This window comes from Falco cherrug, chromosome 19 (assembly GCF_023634085.1).
Source record: "Falco cherrug isolate bFalChe1 chromosome 19, bFalChe1.pri, whole genome shotgun sequence".
In the NCBI taxonomy this organism is placed as follows: domain Eukaryota; kingdom Metazoa; phylum Chordata; class Aves; order Falconiformes; family Falconidae; genus Falco; species Falco cherrug.
The window spans coordinates 5,424,453-5,440,493 of NC_073715.1; the positions used below are offsets into that span (position 1 = coordinate 5,424,453).

At 54.4% G+C, this 16,041-nt stretch overlaps 1 protein-coding gene across 8 annotated transcripts in view; it reads left to right on the forward strand.

Annotated features, from left to right (window-relative positions):
- Positions 1-5,475, forward strand: part of SCN8A (sodium voltage-gated channel alpha subunit 8) — a 64,612-nt gene extending 59,137 nt beyond the window's left edge. For all 8 annotated transcript variants that reach the window (XM_055696410.1, XM_055696413.1, XM_055696409.1 and 5 more), the window contains 2 exons: positions 167-437; positions 1,356-5,475. In XM_055696410.1, coding sequence (XP_055552385.1) covers positions 167-437; positions 1,356-2,503 — 1,419 coding nt within the window. In that variant the 3' untranslated portion in view covers positions 2,504-5,475. The remainder of the gene's footprint in view (positions 1-166; positions 438-1,355) is intronic.
- Positions 5,476-16,041: the final 10,566 nt, after the last annotated feature.

A 16,041-nucleotide genomic window follows, 5' to 3' on the forward strand; every position in this document is an offset into this window, starting at 1 on the left:
AATAGCGTTTTCCTACCTCTCCCGTAAGCAGATTGAACTGTGACCTTGAAAACTTCACAAGATATTTTTTTTTCACGACGTCCTCATCCCTGTTTCCACCACCAGAGAAATATTTTGTTGACCGATGGTCATTCGGTTGGTTCACTGTCTTTCTCCTGTCGTGCAGAACCGCATTCAAGGAGCTGTCTTTGACTTTGTAACTCAGCAAGCGTTTGACATAGTCATCATGATGCTCATTTGCCTCAACATGGTGACCATGATGGTGGAGACAGACACGCAAAGCAAGCAGATGGAGGACATCCTTTACTGGATCAACCTGGTGTTTGTCATCTTCTTCACCTGTGAGTGTGTGCTGAAGATGTTCGCCTTGCGGCACTATTATTTCACCATCGGGTGGAACATTTTTGACTTCGTGGTTGTGATTCTGTCCATCGTGGGTAAGTGCGACGCCATTTAGGTGGAGGTCTGTGAGTGCCAGGCTGTCTTGGTGGTTGCAGAGTAGAGCACGTTCTTGTCTTTGAAGGTTATATGTAGGTACCAGGACTTCTAGACTCTTCTTTTTAGCCTCCTGAATTTGTGGCAGAATTTGGCAGCTTGAAATCCTGACTAATGCGCCCTCTTCCCTCCATTTACTCCAGTTCCAGTTGCATGGAGTAAACCACTCTCCCTTGTCTTTAAAAGCAGAAATTTTACGCACTTCATCAGAATGTTTTAATGCTTACTAACCACTGAAAATAGCATCGCAGTGCTTCCTGCACCAGCATGTGATTCGCACTTTTGGTTTCGCTTTGGTTGAATGTTGAATCAATCGGTTTCCTCCAACAGGTTGGTGGTTTTTTTAGCGTCTAATCTGTAAAATACGCAAAACCTCACAACTACAGCAGGGTCACCCTAAGAGCTTGGCTGCGCACAGCTCTGCCCAGGCATACTGACAGAGCACCAACATCTGGAGAGTGTCCTGCAGCCTAAAATTCAGATCCAGGTTTGCTGCTTGAAGTAAGACGTATCTTACACGGGTTTTTAGCACCTTCTGAGTAGAATCCATAGCCTGACTCCCATGGCAGAGTTAGGCACTGAGAGCTAGGCACATCCAAGGATCTCATCCATCCTTACCTGGGTGGAATGAACCACTCTGCAGCTGTACCTCTCTCCCTCTCCGTCTGGGAGAACCCTGGAAGGAGCCAGAGCACCTAGCTAAGACCTGGTTGCCTGAAGGTGAGGCCACTTCATCGCAGACCCCCCCCTTTGGGAATCTGGCCAAGGTGTTCCGCGTGTCCGGTCCCTTGACTAGGCTCAGGAGCAGCAGCAGGCTGCGCGTCTCCATTGTCACACTTGTTCCTTCTCTTCTTCTTTAGGAATGTTCCTGGCTGAAATCATTGAGAAGTATTTCGTGTCACCCACTCTCTTCCGAGTCATCCGACTGGCTCGCATTGGGCGTATCCTGCGTTTGATCAAAGGAGCCAAAGGGATCCGCACCTTGCTTTTTGCCTTAATGATGTCCTTGCCTGCCTTGTTCAACATCGGCCTCTTGCTCTTCTTGGTCATGTTCATCTTCTCCATCTTTGGCATGTCAAACTTTGCCTACGTCAAGCATGAGGCTGGCATAGATGATATGTTCAATTTTGAGACCTTTGGCAACAGCATGATCTGCTTGTTCCAGATCACCACGTCGGCAGGGTGGGATGGCCTGCTGCTGCCCATCCTCAACCGGCCTCCAGACTGCGACCTAGACAAGGAGCACCCGGGGAGTGGTTTTAAGGGGGATTGCGGGAACCCTTCGGTGGGGATATTTTTCTTTGTGAGTTACATCATCATCTCCTTCCTGATCGTGGTCAACATGTACATTGCCATCATCCTGGAGAACTTCAGCGTGGCGACGGAGGAGAGCGCGGATCCGCTGAGCGAGGACGACTTTGAGACCTTCTACGAGATCTGGGAGAAGTTCGACCCCGATGCCACGCAGTTCATAGAGTACAGCAAGCTCGCAGACTTTGCCGATGCTTTGGAACATCCTCTCCGCGTCCCAAAACCCAACACCATCGAACTCATCGCCATGGACCTGCCTATGGTCAGTGGAGACAGGATCCACTGTTTGGACATCCTCTTTGCCTTCACCAAACGTGTCCTGGGGGACAGCGGAGAGCTGGATATCCTGAGGCAGCAGATGGAGGAAAGATTTGTGGCATCCAACCCTTCCAAAGTGTCTTATGAGCCCATCACAACCACGCTCCGCCGTAAGCAGGAAGAAGTTTCAGCCGTGGTTATCCAGAGGGCTTACAGGGCTCGTTTAGCAAGACGGGGCTTTATTAGCCGCAGGCCTGTCTCCACAAAACTGGAAAACGGAGGAGCAAACAGGGAGAAAAAAGAAGGCACCCCATCTACGGCGTCCCTCCCGTCGTACGACAGCGTTACCAAACCCGAGAAGGAGAAACAGCAGCGGGCGGAGGAAGGAAGACGAGAAAGAGCCAAAAGACAAAAAGATGTCAGGGAATCCAAGTGTTGAGACAAAAATTAATAGAATTGTACAAATTAAAATATTTGCAAGTGAAAAAGATTGTTTACAGACTTCCTGAAATATTATCAATACAGAACAGCTGTGGAGACACTTACCTGAAGATCTTATACCAAACATAGTCTGCTTCCCGTGTGACAGCGTTGCATCTAAAGCAGTGACCTACCACCTGTTTAAAGGACCCTTGTAAACAAACATTTAAACACACAAAAAAAAGGAAAAAAAATGGATTTTTCTATTGTTTGGGCAGGTGGATACTGCATGTTCCACATCAGTCAATGCAACTTAGGACAAACAAGCAAAATAAAAAACACACACACACACACACAGACACACACAGAGAAACAAAACCCGCTGCTGGGATTCATGTATTTTCCAAAGCAGCCAAAAAATGGATTTTATTTTCCCATTTTGTTGATTATTATCGAGAGAAAACCCAGAAGTCACAATGTTACAGGGTTTGTTCATGCAAAACTAGATTTGCATTTAGTTAAGCAGCCAAAAAAAAAAAAAAAAAAAGAGAAAAAAAAAAAGAAAAAAGTTAAAGCAAGTGAAACAACAAAACAAACAAAAAAAAGGAAAAAAGAAACAAACCACCCATTTAGCCCATGCCATTTAATTGTCATAGTTTCTTTGAGATTTATTACCTGCATTCGACTTTCTACATGGGCTTTACTTGGTTTGGGAGATGGGGTAAGTGGGTACCTTCAGCCTGGAGGCAGCTCGGGCTGCTTCCCCCCACCAAAAGCGCTCGTTAGTGCATCGAAGCGATTTGCATGATGGCATGCCGTCACCAGAACCATGCATGAGGAACCATTCGACCCACCAGACACTCCAGAATCTGTCCACCGCGGTGTGTTAAGCCATAAATTCGAGGCGCTCCACCTTACACTGTATCGGGAGAGAAACTTGTCACCAGAATCGTGCCCTTCACCGGTACGTCCCCTTTGTAGCGATCTTTCATAGACCCGCCAGTAGGAGAAAACACCAAAAAACACCCAAAAAACCCCTGACAACTCAATGAAATAATTGTGTGTGTATGTTTAACAATTATTACAATTGATATTTTTTTTTCCTTCTCCATACAGCCATCTTTTTTGCACACTGAAATATTTAACAAAACTGAAATGCTGCTCTGGACCTCATCCAAGGGGAGGTGATAAAAAAAAAAACAAACAACTTGAGAATGGCTTGTTGTACTCTTGTCACTGTAAAACCAAAATCTAGGGCTTAACTACCACTCAGTTCGTTTGTATCCTGCAATATTTATCATTAATATTAGTTATTGTTCAGCCTCCATCCTGCAGCGTAGACACTATTATTTTATTTATTTTTTTTTAAAAGAGATAAATGCTCAAAAAAAAGGAAGCGTGTTATTTCTACCGGTAGAAATGGGGGGAGCTTACCCCAAGCGATGCCACCAGCGGGGCTGGGGGACGGGGATGTGACTCGCAGTGGTCCCACACCCCTTGGGCTTCCTGCTCCGGGCGGGATGCAGAGCTGCGGGTGGGCTTTCCCAACTGGAATCCTTCCTCCCTTTGGTCCCAGGTTGTTTCTTTTTTTCGCTTTGCAGCTCCGCGGGATTTCGGGCTTCCGTAGCCACGAGGGGGTTTAAGCAGAAGGGGGGGGGAGCCAGCTGTCGGGTGCCTTCACCTTCTTCCCATTCCTTACGCTTTCATCCAGCGGCGACTCCAGCAGCCCCGCAGGTTGGGTAGGAATCCGAGCTACCTCTTGCCTAGTCTCGCTGCAGCGGGAAAAATAACGCCGGGTAAACACCCAAGCCAAATCCACGCCGGTTTCTTTTCCTCGATGCCCAGACTCCGCCATCCCCAGCTCCTCTTTTGTGGTGTCCTCATGGATCATGTGGTGTCATCATGGATCATGATGGTTGAGATGGGGGGGCAGGGGGGGTTTATGCCTTCAGGGTGGGAATTCTCGAGGGTAGGACAGCAGCACGGCTGGTTTTCCCCCAAAAAAAAAGTTGGAAGGAGAAGCGAGGGGTTGGTGCCACCGTGGTTTAAGTGTGGACCAAATCCAGAGTGGGAAAAAAAACACAAGACAAACCAAGACAACAGAGCGCGATGGCAGGATGAATCTCGGGGTTGCCTAAACCTCCCAACCCGGAAAATTCCAGGAATCCCTTCAAATAGAAAAATAAACCCACATAGCCAAGCAGGAAAGCCATCCAGCAGCCATCTGTGCCACGGCCGGCATCCTCGCCGCGCAGCTTAGCCATCGCCACCACAGCGGAGCAGTTCGGCTGCGCCCAGGACCACGAGCGAGGAAACCTCTTGCCCCAAGTTGCTCCTAGGAGATGATGTATAGTAACAACATAAAAAAAAAAAACAAAAAAAAAAAAACACCAACCAACCAAACACGACATACATATGTACAGGCTACATTGTAAACAGCACAAAAAAAAAAGAGAAAAAAAAAGAAAAAAAAACTAGCTGAAAAGTGTGGTTGAACTTTTTAAGAGAATATTATAAATACTGTAATATATCATTTTATTTTATCGGCATGCCTTTTTGTAAATACAAAGAACTACAAAAAATAATAGAATGGCTTCTGGCTTATGCCATTGTCCATGTTTATTTTTATTTTTTTAATATTTTTCTGTTTTCCTTAGACTTTAGATAGCCAGTAAACGTCCCCAAAGAAAAAAAAAAAAACAAAAACAAACAAAACCCTTAACAACCCTTAACCCCCCCCCATCCCCCCCTAGATTTTAAAACAAAATAAAAGCTTTATTGCAAATTATCTTTGCAACAGCGAAAGTATATATTTTTTGCGTTCCGATGTGCAATAAGTTGACCACTTCTATGCAAGATTTGGCTAAACTTCCTAATTGTTCTGAAGCTGGGCTCTTGACTCGTAGGTGACGCTTGGTACGTTTAGCGTTCGCGCTGGCCATTTCATGAAGCTTCTCGATGACTTTAAAATAAAAAGTCCCTTCAAACGCCGTCTAGGTTTATTTTTTTTTTTAACTTAGATCTGTCTGAAGGGCCGGAGGCTGGTGGCGTTGCCGCTGGGCATCGCCGAGAGGAAACGAGTTTCTTCAACCCTTCGTTGGCCATCGGTCCTTGGGCTCCAAGAGCCGTTTCGTGGGGTTGGGGGTTTCTCTCTCGGAGTTTCCTCCCCGGAGCAGAGAATTCCCATCAGGAGGCTCCGGGGTGCTGGAAGCGGTGGGGTCTGTGCTTCTGTACATCTTCCCAGGGTGAAGCCAAGGCCAGGAGGAACCGGTGGTCAGTGAGGGACCATCAAGTCGAACGCGTGCGCGGGTTTTACCGTCGGGATTCCGGGTTGTGGGAATAAAGCAGGGGTGGTGGCGTCCATCCAAAAGGCATAGCCAAAAAAAAAAAATCAAGACTACACATAGCTCTCTTCCCTCCCCCACTTCAAAAATCCTCCCTTTTGGGTTAATTTGCAACCGTCTTCTTCCAAGGGCGAAGGGGAAGGGTGAGAAGTACCGACTCCAGCTGCTTTGTTCACTTTTCCTCTTGCCCTTTTTTTAAAATCTAGAAGCCAACGTCGAACAAAAACTCAAAGAAAACCATGATGTTAGAGGCCACACCCGAGTTTGAATTCTTTTTTCTGCCGCAAAAAAAAAAAAAAAAAAAAAAAGTTAAAGCTGTAAAAGATCAATAGTGAAGATTAGTGTATTAGAAATTGCATGGTGGCTCATAATGATCTTACCCAACATGATTAACAATTACGTTACTATAAGCCAAAAGAAAAATAAAATAAACGTTACCCTTTTCACTGTACAAGGGAAGGTTGTCTTGGTGTCCCGGTTATTTGAGTGGTCGCCTTCTCCTCCCCCTCCCCCCATCCGTCAGGGTGCTGGTGGCGTGGTTTGGTCAGGGGGTGCAGGAGAAGCTGCTGGAAGGTGCGTGTCGTGGTGCTGGGTCCCGGTGGGCACGGCTCAGCCCGGGGGGGCCGTGGGAACCGATACCGTGGGGGTGGGGGGGTGCCCGCCTTGCTCCCCATGTGGGGGATGCCACCGCTGCCGCTGCACCTGCTCTAGCAAGGGCGGGGGGGGCTTCATCCTGCGGTGCTGAGCCCTGCAGCCCCCCTCGCCCTCAAATGATGAGCCAGAGCCGATCTAGAGTCGCCAGCGAGCCCTCCCCCCGTGGCCACCAGCCCTTGGCCCTGCGGGCTCAGCACCGCTGCAGCCGGGAGCCAGCAGCTCCCGTGTGCGGGCACCGCTGGGGGTCCCCGGGGGTCGTGTGTCGTCCCCCCCCATGCCCCTTTGCTTAGGTCTGGCGCTGCGAGACCCCCAGCGTCACGTCCCTGCTCCCTCTCTCCAGGATTGAGACGGACCCAGCGGGGTCCCCTGTGCGGTGACAAGCTCAGCGCGGACCTTGCCCCAGCTTGGGGCACGAGTGCAGGGTCCTGCAGCTCAGGGGGGGCTGAGGGGCCCTAGATGGGGGCTGCAGCCGGCGGCTGGTGACCCCCACCCCCAGCCCATCATCCCATCCAGCTTCTCCCAGTTTCGAGCCAAAGAGCTGAGCAGGGTGCGAGCCCCAGGCACCAGCTCAGCCTCGCTGGAGGGCAGGATTCAACCCGAAGCTGACGCAAGGCAAACCGGCTGAGCTCTCGCCTTCAAATTATTTTTTCCTATTTGCCTTTTGGTCCAATTTTGAATCAATAAATCCAATAAAATTCACGTTTGTATTCAACATTTATCGCTCGGCTGAGCCACCGCAGGACACAGAGCGTGGTTGCACCATCCCGCACCTCACCGGGTCAATGCGTTGCACAAAGATGACAACACGGGTCGGATTTTTTTTTTTTTTTCTTTTCAAACGAGTAAAATTAAAGGGGGAAAAAAAGAAAGAAAAAAAAAAGATAAATCCTTGCCCCTTTGCCAGTTTGCTGCATGTTGTAATTTTGCACCAGGGTGTCTCCTACAGCGAGTGGCTCCCTTCCCGCTTCTACTCATCGGTAAAGGGGGTGGCTCGTTCCCTACCTCACAGGGGTGTTGTGAGGCTTTAATTGCAACCGAGTGTAACGAACTGAGACTCGCAGGCAGCCCTGGACACTTGGGGGGGGAGGGGGGGGGAGCAAAATACTGCGCCAAGTCCCGAAGCAGCCGGACTCCAACCACTGGCGGAGCCGGAGCTGCCTCATCCCTTTGCACGACCCTGTCCCAACGCTGGGGTTTACTCCCTGTTGTACTTCTACTCCTTGGGTTTATTCTCTGTTCTGGTTGAGCTGAAGAGAGGAGGAGGAGGAGGAGGAGGAGGATGAAGCTGGCCGGGGGAGGGAGGGAGGAGGACCGCGGTGAACGAGCGGGCTGGCGGTTCCATGTCTGAACTTTCCTTTGTACTGTACATCTTTTTACTTTGGAATTTGCAATAAAGAGGTCCACGGCCATCCTGGTTTAACAACTTCTCCTGGCTTCCCTGTCGTTCTCTTCCCTTCGCCCAGCACCCACCACCCTCCCTACATCCCCGGAATTCCACCGCCCCACCCCACCCCCCCCCACCCCCGCTTAGCTCATCCCTTCTGGAGCAGGGACCCGTCACGGGGGCAGGATTCGTGCGGGGGCTTTGCAAAGCCGGGCTGAGCTGACACCTGGACCCCCCCCCCCCAGCCCTGGAGGAGCACCCGGGCTCCTCGTCTGGGGGGCCAAGAGGCACGGCATCCAACGTGCCCCAAAACCCCTAGCAGCCCAGCGGGGCGTATTATTATTAAATCACATTAGGGGCCATATTCTGCCACCCTGGCTCCACTCGTGCTTCTCGCATTACCCCCCCTCCCCCCACAAACGCCACTCCTGGGCGACCTGCAGCCCCCGCGCAGCACCGTCGGCCATCGGGAGGGATCATCCCTCCTTCCGCTCCAGAGTAAACGCCGCCGTCGCTTACAGCTCTACAGCATCCTCCATGCTCGGACCCCCGCCATCCCACCGCCCCGAGAGGAGCATCCCTGTGCCGGGAACCGGCGGTGCTGGGGCTTCAGGGACCCGTGCTAAGGGTGGTGGGTGCAATTTCAGTTCAAAAAAAAAAAAAAAAAAATTATTCCAGAACTAGTTAAGCATTTTGCTTGTCTTAAAGCTGCACTCGGGGTGTCCACCCCTTTCTCCTCCAAGATTTGCGTGCTGGCCAGCTGGCTGGATCGATGCAAGGCATCTCTTGATATAAAATAGAGGGTTTCATTCTAATTACAGATGGTGATAATCAGATCCAAAGCACTTTGGGTCTGGCCCAGCCCGTTCCGTGGTGCTGGTTCGGTCTGGGCAGCAGGGAGATGCTGCGGGGGGAGCCTGGGGATCCCCCCACCCCGGGCGCACCGGGGACCTGGCAGCATCGCCCGGGGACCTCCAGCATCGGTGGGTTTAGGACCATTGCCCCTGTAAAAAGCCACCGAGGGCAAACCTTGGGCTATTTGCACTTTTCCCACCGGTCGCATCCTGCCCTTCCCAGCTCCATCAGCCACACAAAGCCCATCCGAGCCTGGCTGGACCGCACAGCCTGGGGGGTTTAGTTACTTCACAGGAATTCCTTGCCTTAAAAAAAAAAAAAAAAAAAAAGGAGGAAACCCCCCAAACCCAGAGGCAGAGCAAGGAGGGAGCGAAGCCCCCAGACCACCCCCAGCTGGGAGGGCTCCTCGGACACCCAGCTCCCGGCTTGGGGAAAGCCAAGGTCATCGGCCAGGACCGCTCCAAGCAGCCCCAACGCCAAATCTGATCACCAGTGTTACAATTAACCTCGCCCCCATAAATAATTAACCCCAGGTGCTGGCTTTGCAGAAATAAGCCAGCAGAGAGGTTTTGTCCCCTCCCTGCCCGGGGAGGGGACGAGGGGGACAAGACCCCCATGGCCAAGGGAGCTCTGCCCAGCTCTGTCCCTGTCATTGGGCACTGTGGCATCCTGTGACAAGCAGGGACGTCGGCGATGCTGGGGGGACATCAGTGATGCTCTTCCGTGGGTACAGCGGATTTGAAACTCTTTCCTACCTCCCTACATTTCCAAACCCAGCCTCCAAGACGGAGCAAAGCCCCCTCCTCCAAGACGGAGCAAAGCCCCCTCCTCCAAGACGGAGCAAAGCCCCCTCCATGTCTTTGCAGGAAGCGTTTGTACAAACGTCATGAGGACCTTTGGCTTTGGAAACATCAGAGACTGTTGGAACAGATTTTAACTTCCAAGACGACAGATTCCTGGGAATTGCCCGGCCATTCCGGCCACCCCTGCCCAGAACCCCCGGGGTTGGGGTCTGGATCTCGGCCCCTCCACGAGCCTTTCCTGGGTCTCCTCTTCCCTCCGGCAGCTTCTGGGGGATGCTCCGGGTGGGGTGAACCCCCATTTCAGGCGGCATCCGAGCCCAGCATCCAGCGACAGGAGTACACCGTGACCACGGCGAAGACGATGGAGGCGAGGAAGCCCCCCAGGACCCCCGAGACCACGGGGCGGACCCAGCCCAGGAGGCTGCGGGTGTAGGGGGGGGGCAGCCGCCTCTGGAAGTGCAGGCCCCCCACCCCCCCAGCCGGGGTCCTCTTGCCCCGCAATGCTCCGTCTTGCCCCCCCTCCAGCAGCAGGGAGGAGGTGAGGTGCCGCACGGTGCGGCTGTACTCCTCCACGTTCTTCCGCAGCTCCAAGCTCCTGTCCTGGTTCAGGTTCTTCCCCAGTTCCCGGGCGATATCGGGGCGCCCGATTTGGCGGAGGCAACGGGCCAGCCGGTCCCAGGTTGTCACCTCTCCCATGGTCCTCAGCCAGTCCCGCAGGACCTCTGAGCATCCCCCAGAGTTGCGGAGGTCCCGGCGGTGGCGGTTGGGATGGATGGGGTTGTTCTTCTCGGAAAGTCGCTCCAGCTCCCACTTCCCCAGGTCCTCGTCCGGCTCCATGAGCTGCTGCTGGAGCTGGCGGCACTCAGAGGGAGACAGCAGCTCGGCGATGCGGCTCATGGTGTGATGGCCCACGTTGGCTGCCACCGTGTCGTCACACCGGCCGCCCACCGCCAGCAAGAGCAGGATGAGTCCCACAGGTGCCAGCATCGCTTGGGTGCTCCTCGACCACAGGGTGACCCAGGAATGCAGCTCCCCCACCCACCCCCACCCCCCAGTCTGACCTCACAAGCCAGTGTGTTCTAGGGACGCCCTGTTCCCTGGCGCATTGTCCCATGTCACAACCCCCCAGGGCTGAGCATCTCCTGGCCACAGCACTGTGCCCCAGCTCAGCACCCTCCCAAACAGCCCGCTGGGACACCAAATGCATGGGGGGGAGGGGGGGACATGGGGACAGACCAGATGGGTCCTCAGATACCAGCAGAGCCAAACCAAAGGGCTGGAAATTCAGCCTCAGGGTGCCTTCGTTCACCGTTGGCAGTGACATCCATCCCTCCCTCCCACGGGTCACCCGGTTTCCCCAGGTCCCTCCAGGACCCGGCTTCCCCAGGCTCAGCACCCACCGTCCCCACCTCCCTGCCAGCCCCCCCTAGGATGGGACACAGCTGCTGCCCCCCAGGGACATCCCCACCACCCTCTTCCCATCTCCCAAAGGCCCCCAAGCAGCGGCAGCAGCTCCCCTTTCCCTCCCCAGGGAAGGGCACAGGCCACCCACGCATCCCACTGGGAATCTCCCTTTTCCTCCCCCCTCCCCAGATCCACGGAGCAGAGTGGATTTTGCTCAGGGATCGGGTGAGGACCCCATAACCACGAGGTGGCAATGCAGCCACGCACCGCCAGCGCACCCGCTTTTTAATCCAAATAAAGCTGGGATTTCCCCAGATCTCCCCCAAAAAGCCCCAGCATGGCGGGGGGCTCGGGTCGGGGGGGTGTAGGAAGCAGCCAGGACCAAAGAACAGGAGCAATTCCCGGTCCAGGAGGTTTACACAGGCTCCCAACTCCGGGTCTCCATCCTCTGTTGTCCTCTCCCAGCTTCCCCAAAGCTGCCGGGCATCCCAGTGCCCCCACGACGAGGATTTTGGGACCCCAAGTCACCTGTGATGGGGCAGCCCTGCTCCGGGGATGGAAACCGGCAGCACCGCAGCTCCCCAGCACATCCCACCTCCCCAGGATGGCTAACGGGGATGGGGGGAAGGGGTCTGCACAGATCCTTTGGGAGAAGATGGGAAACTGCGGCTGCAGAGCCCCAGACCCACCGAGCAAACGCCGCCTTGCTGGGGTGGGGGCTGGGGTGGGGAGGGGTCCTTCTCCCCCGCGCCGGGCTCTCAGCCCCCCGCTCTGACCCCACAGCACCCACAGGAGGGTTTTGCAGGAATTTCTGCCTTGCTGGGAGCCGAACTGCGGCACAAACGGGTTCAGAGCTGCCCGGGTTCCCCCGTAAATCCCCGGGGTGGGGAGCTGCAACTAAACCCCAAAACGAACCAATTCTGCATGAAAACACCAAAGTCAACCTGGCCTGGGGGCTTCTCAGATGAGACCCCTTTTTCCTCAACACCCCTGGTGAATCTTGCTACAGAAAGTGATTTACACAAACCGTTCCTGCTCTCCCCTCCTGCCACCACGGGAAGGGGGGCTCCTTCCCCGCGTCCGACGGGAGAAGCAGCGAGGAAGACCCAGCACCAGGTGGTCTTTGCCAACCCCATCCCTGTAACATTCCATTTTGCGCTGATGCCAGGAAAATTTTTCCCTAAGGATGCCAGATTCGGGTACCAACGCCATCGCCAAAAGATCTGGGAGCATCGTTTGGGGAGGATGCTGGGACCATTCCTCAGGTCTCCATAGGAGGAAAACGCAGCCAGGACAGATGGACCAGCCCAGGGGCAGGAGGAAATCCTGATGCGTGTCCCACCACCCCAGGGCAGGGTGGGGGGAGCTTGGGGGAGCCCCCCAAAGCCAACACTGAGCCGGTGCTGCCCACACTGGGGGTGAACTCCAACGCTCACCCCGGGGTCGGACAAAGCAAAGGCACAAAGAGCATCCGCAAGGTTTAGGAGCTGGGATGCTCTGCATCCCTTGAAGTGGGTGGAAGGGAGCCTCCCTTCGCTGGAGGAGGAAGAGGAGGAGGAGGAGGAGGAAGAGGAGGACGAGGAGGAGGAAGAGGAGGACGAGGAGGAGGAAGAGGAGGACGAGGAGGAGGAAGAGGAGGAGGAAGAGGAGGACGAGGAGGAGGAGGGAGCCTTCCTCCCATTTTCCCTACTCCTGACTCCACAGCCCATCCACCAAGTAATTTATTTATAGCGCCGTAACCTCAGGGGTCCCAAGAAAAGGCCGGAGCTGCCGCATCGTTCCGGGATGCTCCAGCACAAAGGCACTTCCCATCCACTGGCCAGGGATGCCACCAGGTCCCCTCCCAGACGGGGGGTCCGGCACCCAATTCCCCAACCTCCCACCCACTGAGACACCCCGAAGCCACCACACTCATCGCCACAGTTATTTCTGCTCTGGGATGCTGGGTGCTCCTCCGGGCTGCACCCCGATATTGCCAATGAGCTTAACGCCCAGGCTGGGTGTGGAGGCAGAAGCTGGGGGGCAGCAGCAGGCGGGGGGGAGGGGGGATCATTTATTAACCTGGATGAGGCTTGGGAAAGCAAGGAAGCAAGCAGCTCCTGGCTGGGAGCTTTTCCCCTTACTCCCCTTAACCGCAGCAGTAAAGGGTGAAGAATCCATCCCCGCGGCATCGGCACGGCAGAGCCCAGGCGTCGAGCAGACACGCTGATCCGTGCCTGCGGTGCAGCTCGGATTGCCGGGAACATTCCCGGGACACCGACACGGAAAACCACCCCACGGCACCGGGGAAAGGCGCAGCACGGAGAGCAGGGTGGCAGTGCTGGCATCGTGGGCATCCCAAGGGTTCCCCCATCGCGTGCCCGCAGCGATGCCGAAGCTGGTCCCAAAGGAACAAGGAATCTCGCTCGGCATCGCGCCGACGGTTCCCAAATTTCCCCGGCCGCAGGGGAAGCAATTAACTGAATTAACTCATTTCAAGATACAAAATTGTCACCCAACTGGAGCAAAGCACCTCCCCGCTGACTCAGCATCGCTCCTGTGACTCCCAAATTTCCCCAGACGCAGGGAACCAATTAACTGAACTAATTCAAGATAAAAAAATAGTCCAAGCCTATGAACCTCATGCGCATAAAAAACAAAAACCAAAAAAACAAAAAACAAACAGAAATGGGGCTGAGGATGCCACAGGTAAATGAATACTCTGTAATTGGGCAGTTAGAAAAACTGAGAAATAAATGGGGGGTGGGGATGGGGGACACACATGACACGGGGTCGACACCGATGACGACGATGGCGGCAGCGCTCAGTGCAAATAATTCAGCTTTAAAAAATCAAAACTTCAACCCAAGGGACAAAATCCACCCGGCACCAAACCCCAGCCAGCCCCGAGCAAAGCTGGCAGCGCAGGCAGCCCCCTCCCCCACACCCCCAGCCCCCTCCCCGCACCCACAGCTGCCCCCCGGCCACCCCTCGTACCTGCAGGTGTTGGATGGGTCCACAGCAGCAGCAGCTGCCACCAAACCTGGGGGACCCCCCCCCAGGCCCTGGGGGAGCCCCCTCCTCAGGGAGCCCTCAGTGCCCACTGCACCCAGGCAGCCCCTCCCCGTGCCTCTGCCCCACCGAGGGAGGGGCCATGCCTGAGCCCCCCACCCCTAATGATGGATGGGGCTCACCTGGACCCCCCCCCTTAATGAGGGGAGGGGCACCCCTAGAGCCCCCCATCCCTAATGAGGGATGGGGCTCACCTGGGCTCCCCCTTAATGAGGGGATGGGGCTCACCTGGACCCCCCCTTAATGAGGGGGTGGGCACACCTAGACCCCATCACCCCCAATGAGATGGGGATCAACTGGGCCCCCCTTTAATGAGAGGAGGGGGCTCACCTAGACCCCCATCACCCCTAATGAGAGGGAGCACACCTGGATCCCCCATCATCCCTAACGAGAGATGGGGCTCACCCAGCCCCCCCTCACCTCTAACAAGGGGAAGGGGCACACCTAGACCCCCATCCTTAATGAGGGGAGGGGGCACACCTGGACCCCCATCACCCCTAATGCGTTTGGGGGGGGGAGCTGAGGCTCTGCCTTTTCCCTGGCTGCAATGCGCCCCCATAACACCCCCTCCCAACACCCCTTCCCCACAGGATCCCCCCATGTCCCCCCTTATCCCCTGCAACACCCCCCAGAGACCACCCTGGGGGGCTAAAAAATCCGGGGGGGGGGGGGGGGGGCAGCACAGGCTCTCAGCCGGGCGTTTTTAATACTCTTTAATACTGTGTAATACTTTTCTTTTTAAAATACAGCATTTCTTGAGGTAGACCATTACAGTTCAAAAGCATTTCTTTTTTTTTTTTTTTCAGACATTAATAAGACATGAATTAAATACTTTCATGTACAATATGTTGCAAAATGAGGTAGAAATGGTTACAGAGAGTGTACAAAGTCAAATATGATAATAATAATAATAATAAGTCTTCAGGAACCCAGTACCACTTTTTGGAGGGGGGGGGGGTGGGGGGGAGATGTCTGCCCTGGTAATGCCCTTTGCATGCAAGGGAGATGGGAAACTGCCCAAAACTGGGGAAAACACCCCAAAACTGGGAGATGCCGCGCTCCTGCGATGGAGGGGGAAGCCCCCACGTGGGGTGCATCCTCTGCATGTGCAGACCCTGAGGTTATGGGGGGGCTGCTCGGAGAGGCCGGTGCCGGTGGGTGACCCCAGAGCAGCTGCCTCCCCCCAGTAGAATATAAAACTCTTAAAAAAAAATCAGAAAAAAAAAATTATTTTGGTTAACTGGGGGAGAAAAAACCTCAACCCCACGTGGTGATGGGAAGTGGGTGGGGGGTCCTGTGGATGTGCAGGGGGGGTTGCGTCCCAGCAAGAGGTGGGGGGAGCTGGGCTGTGTCCTGCCCCCAGCAGCCCCCGCAGCCCACTCCCCAACTGGGGGGCAAACAGCACCCCCAGGCAAAGCCCTGTGGGCCACCCTTAGCCCTGCTAGACTTTTTTTTGGGGGGTGGGGGGGTGGGGTACAACAGTGATTTCCCCAAGTTTGCCGCCAGCATCTGCTGGAGCATCCCAGCGTTCCACGGTAGCGATGGCAGCGGGAAGCCCGAACTCCCCAATTTCCCAGGAAAAGGGGAACCCCGGCAGCAGCCCCATCCCCAGTGCCAAAACCACACTGGGAAGGGGGGTCTCCAGCCTCACACAGGGGCAGGAGCCCCCTCCCCACAGCCCCGGGCCCCAGCCCCACGGGATGCGGCGGGAGATGCTGCGGGATGACGGATCCAGCCGGATCCAAAAAGTGGTGCTGGCGACAGCTTCCCGACTACGGCACTAACACTCTTCCCGTTGAAGACACATTACTCCACCAAACGCTACAATAACAATGTTTTTAAAAAAAAAAAAAAAAAAAAAAAAAAAAATAAAATTATGGCATAATATACGTGAAAAGCACCCAAAATACATTCAACTTTCATCTTTGTAACAGCTTCAAGTTTTGTTTGTTTGGTTTTTTGTTTTGTTTTTTTTTTTTCTCTTTTCTTTCTTCCTTTCTTCCACCACCCCTTTTGGAAGCAAATGCACGAGGCAGCTTTGTCCCAGGTCTGAAAACTCTTT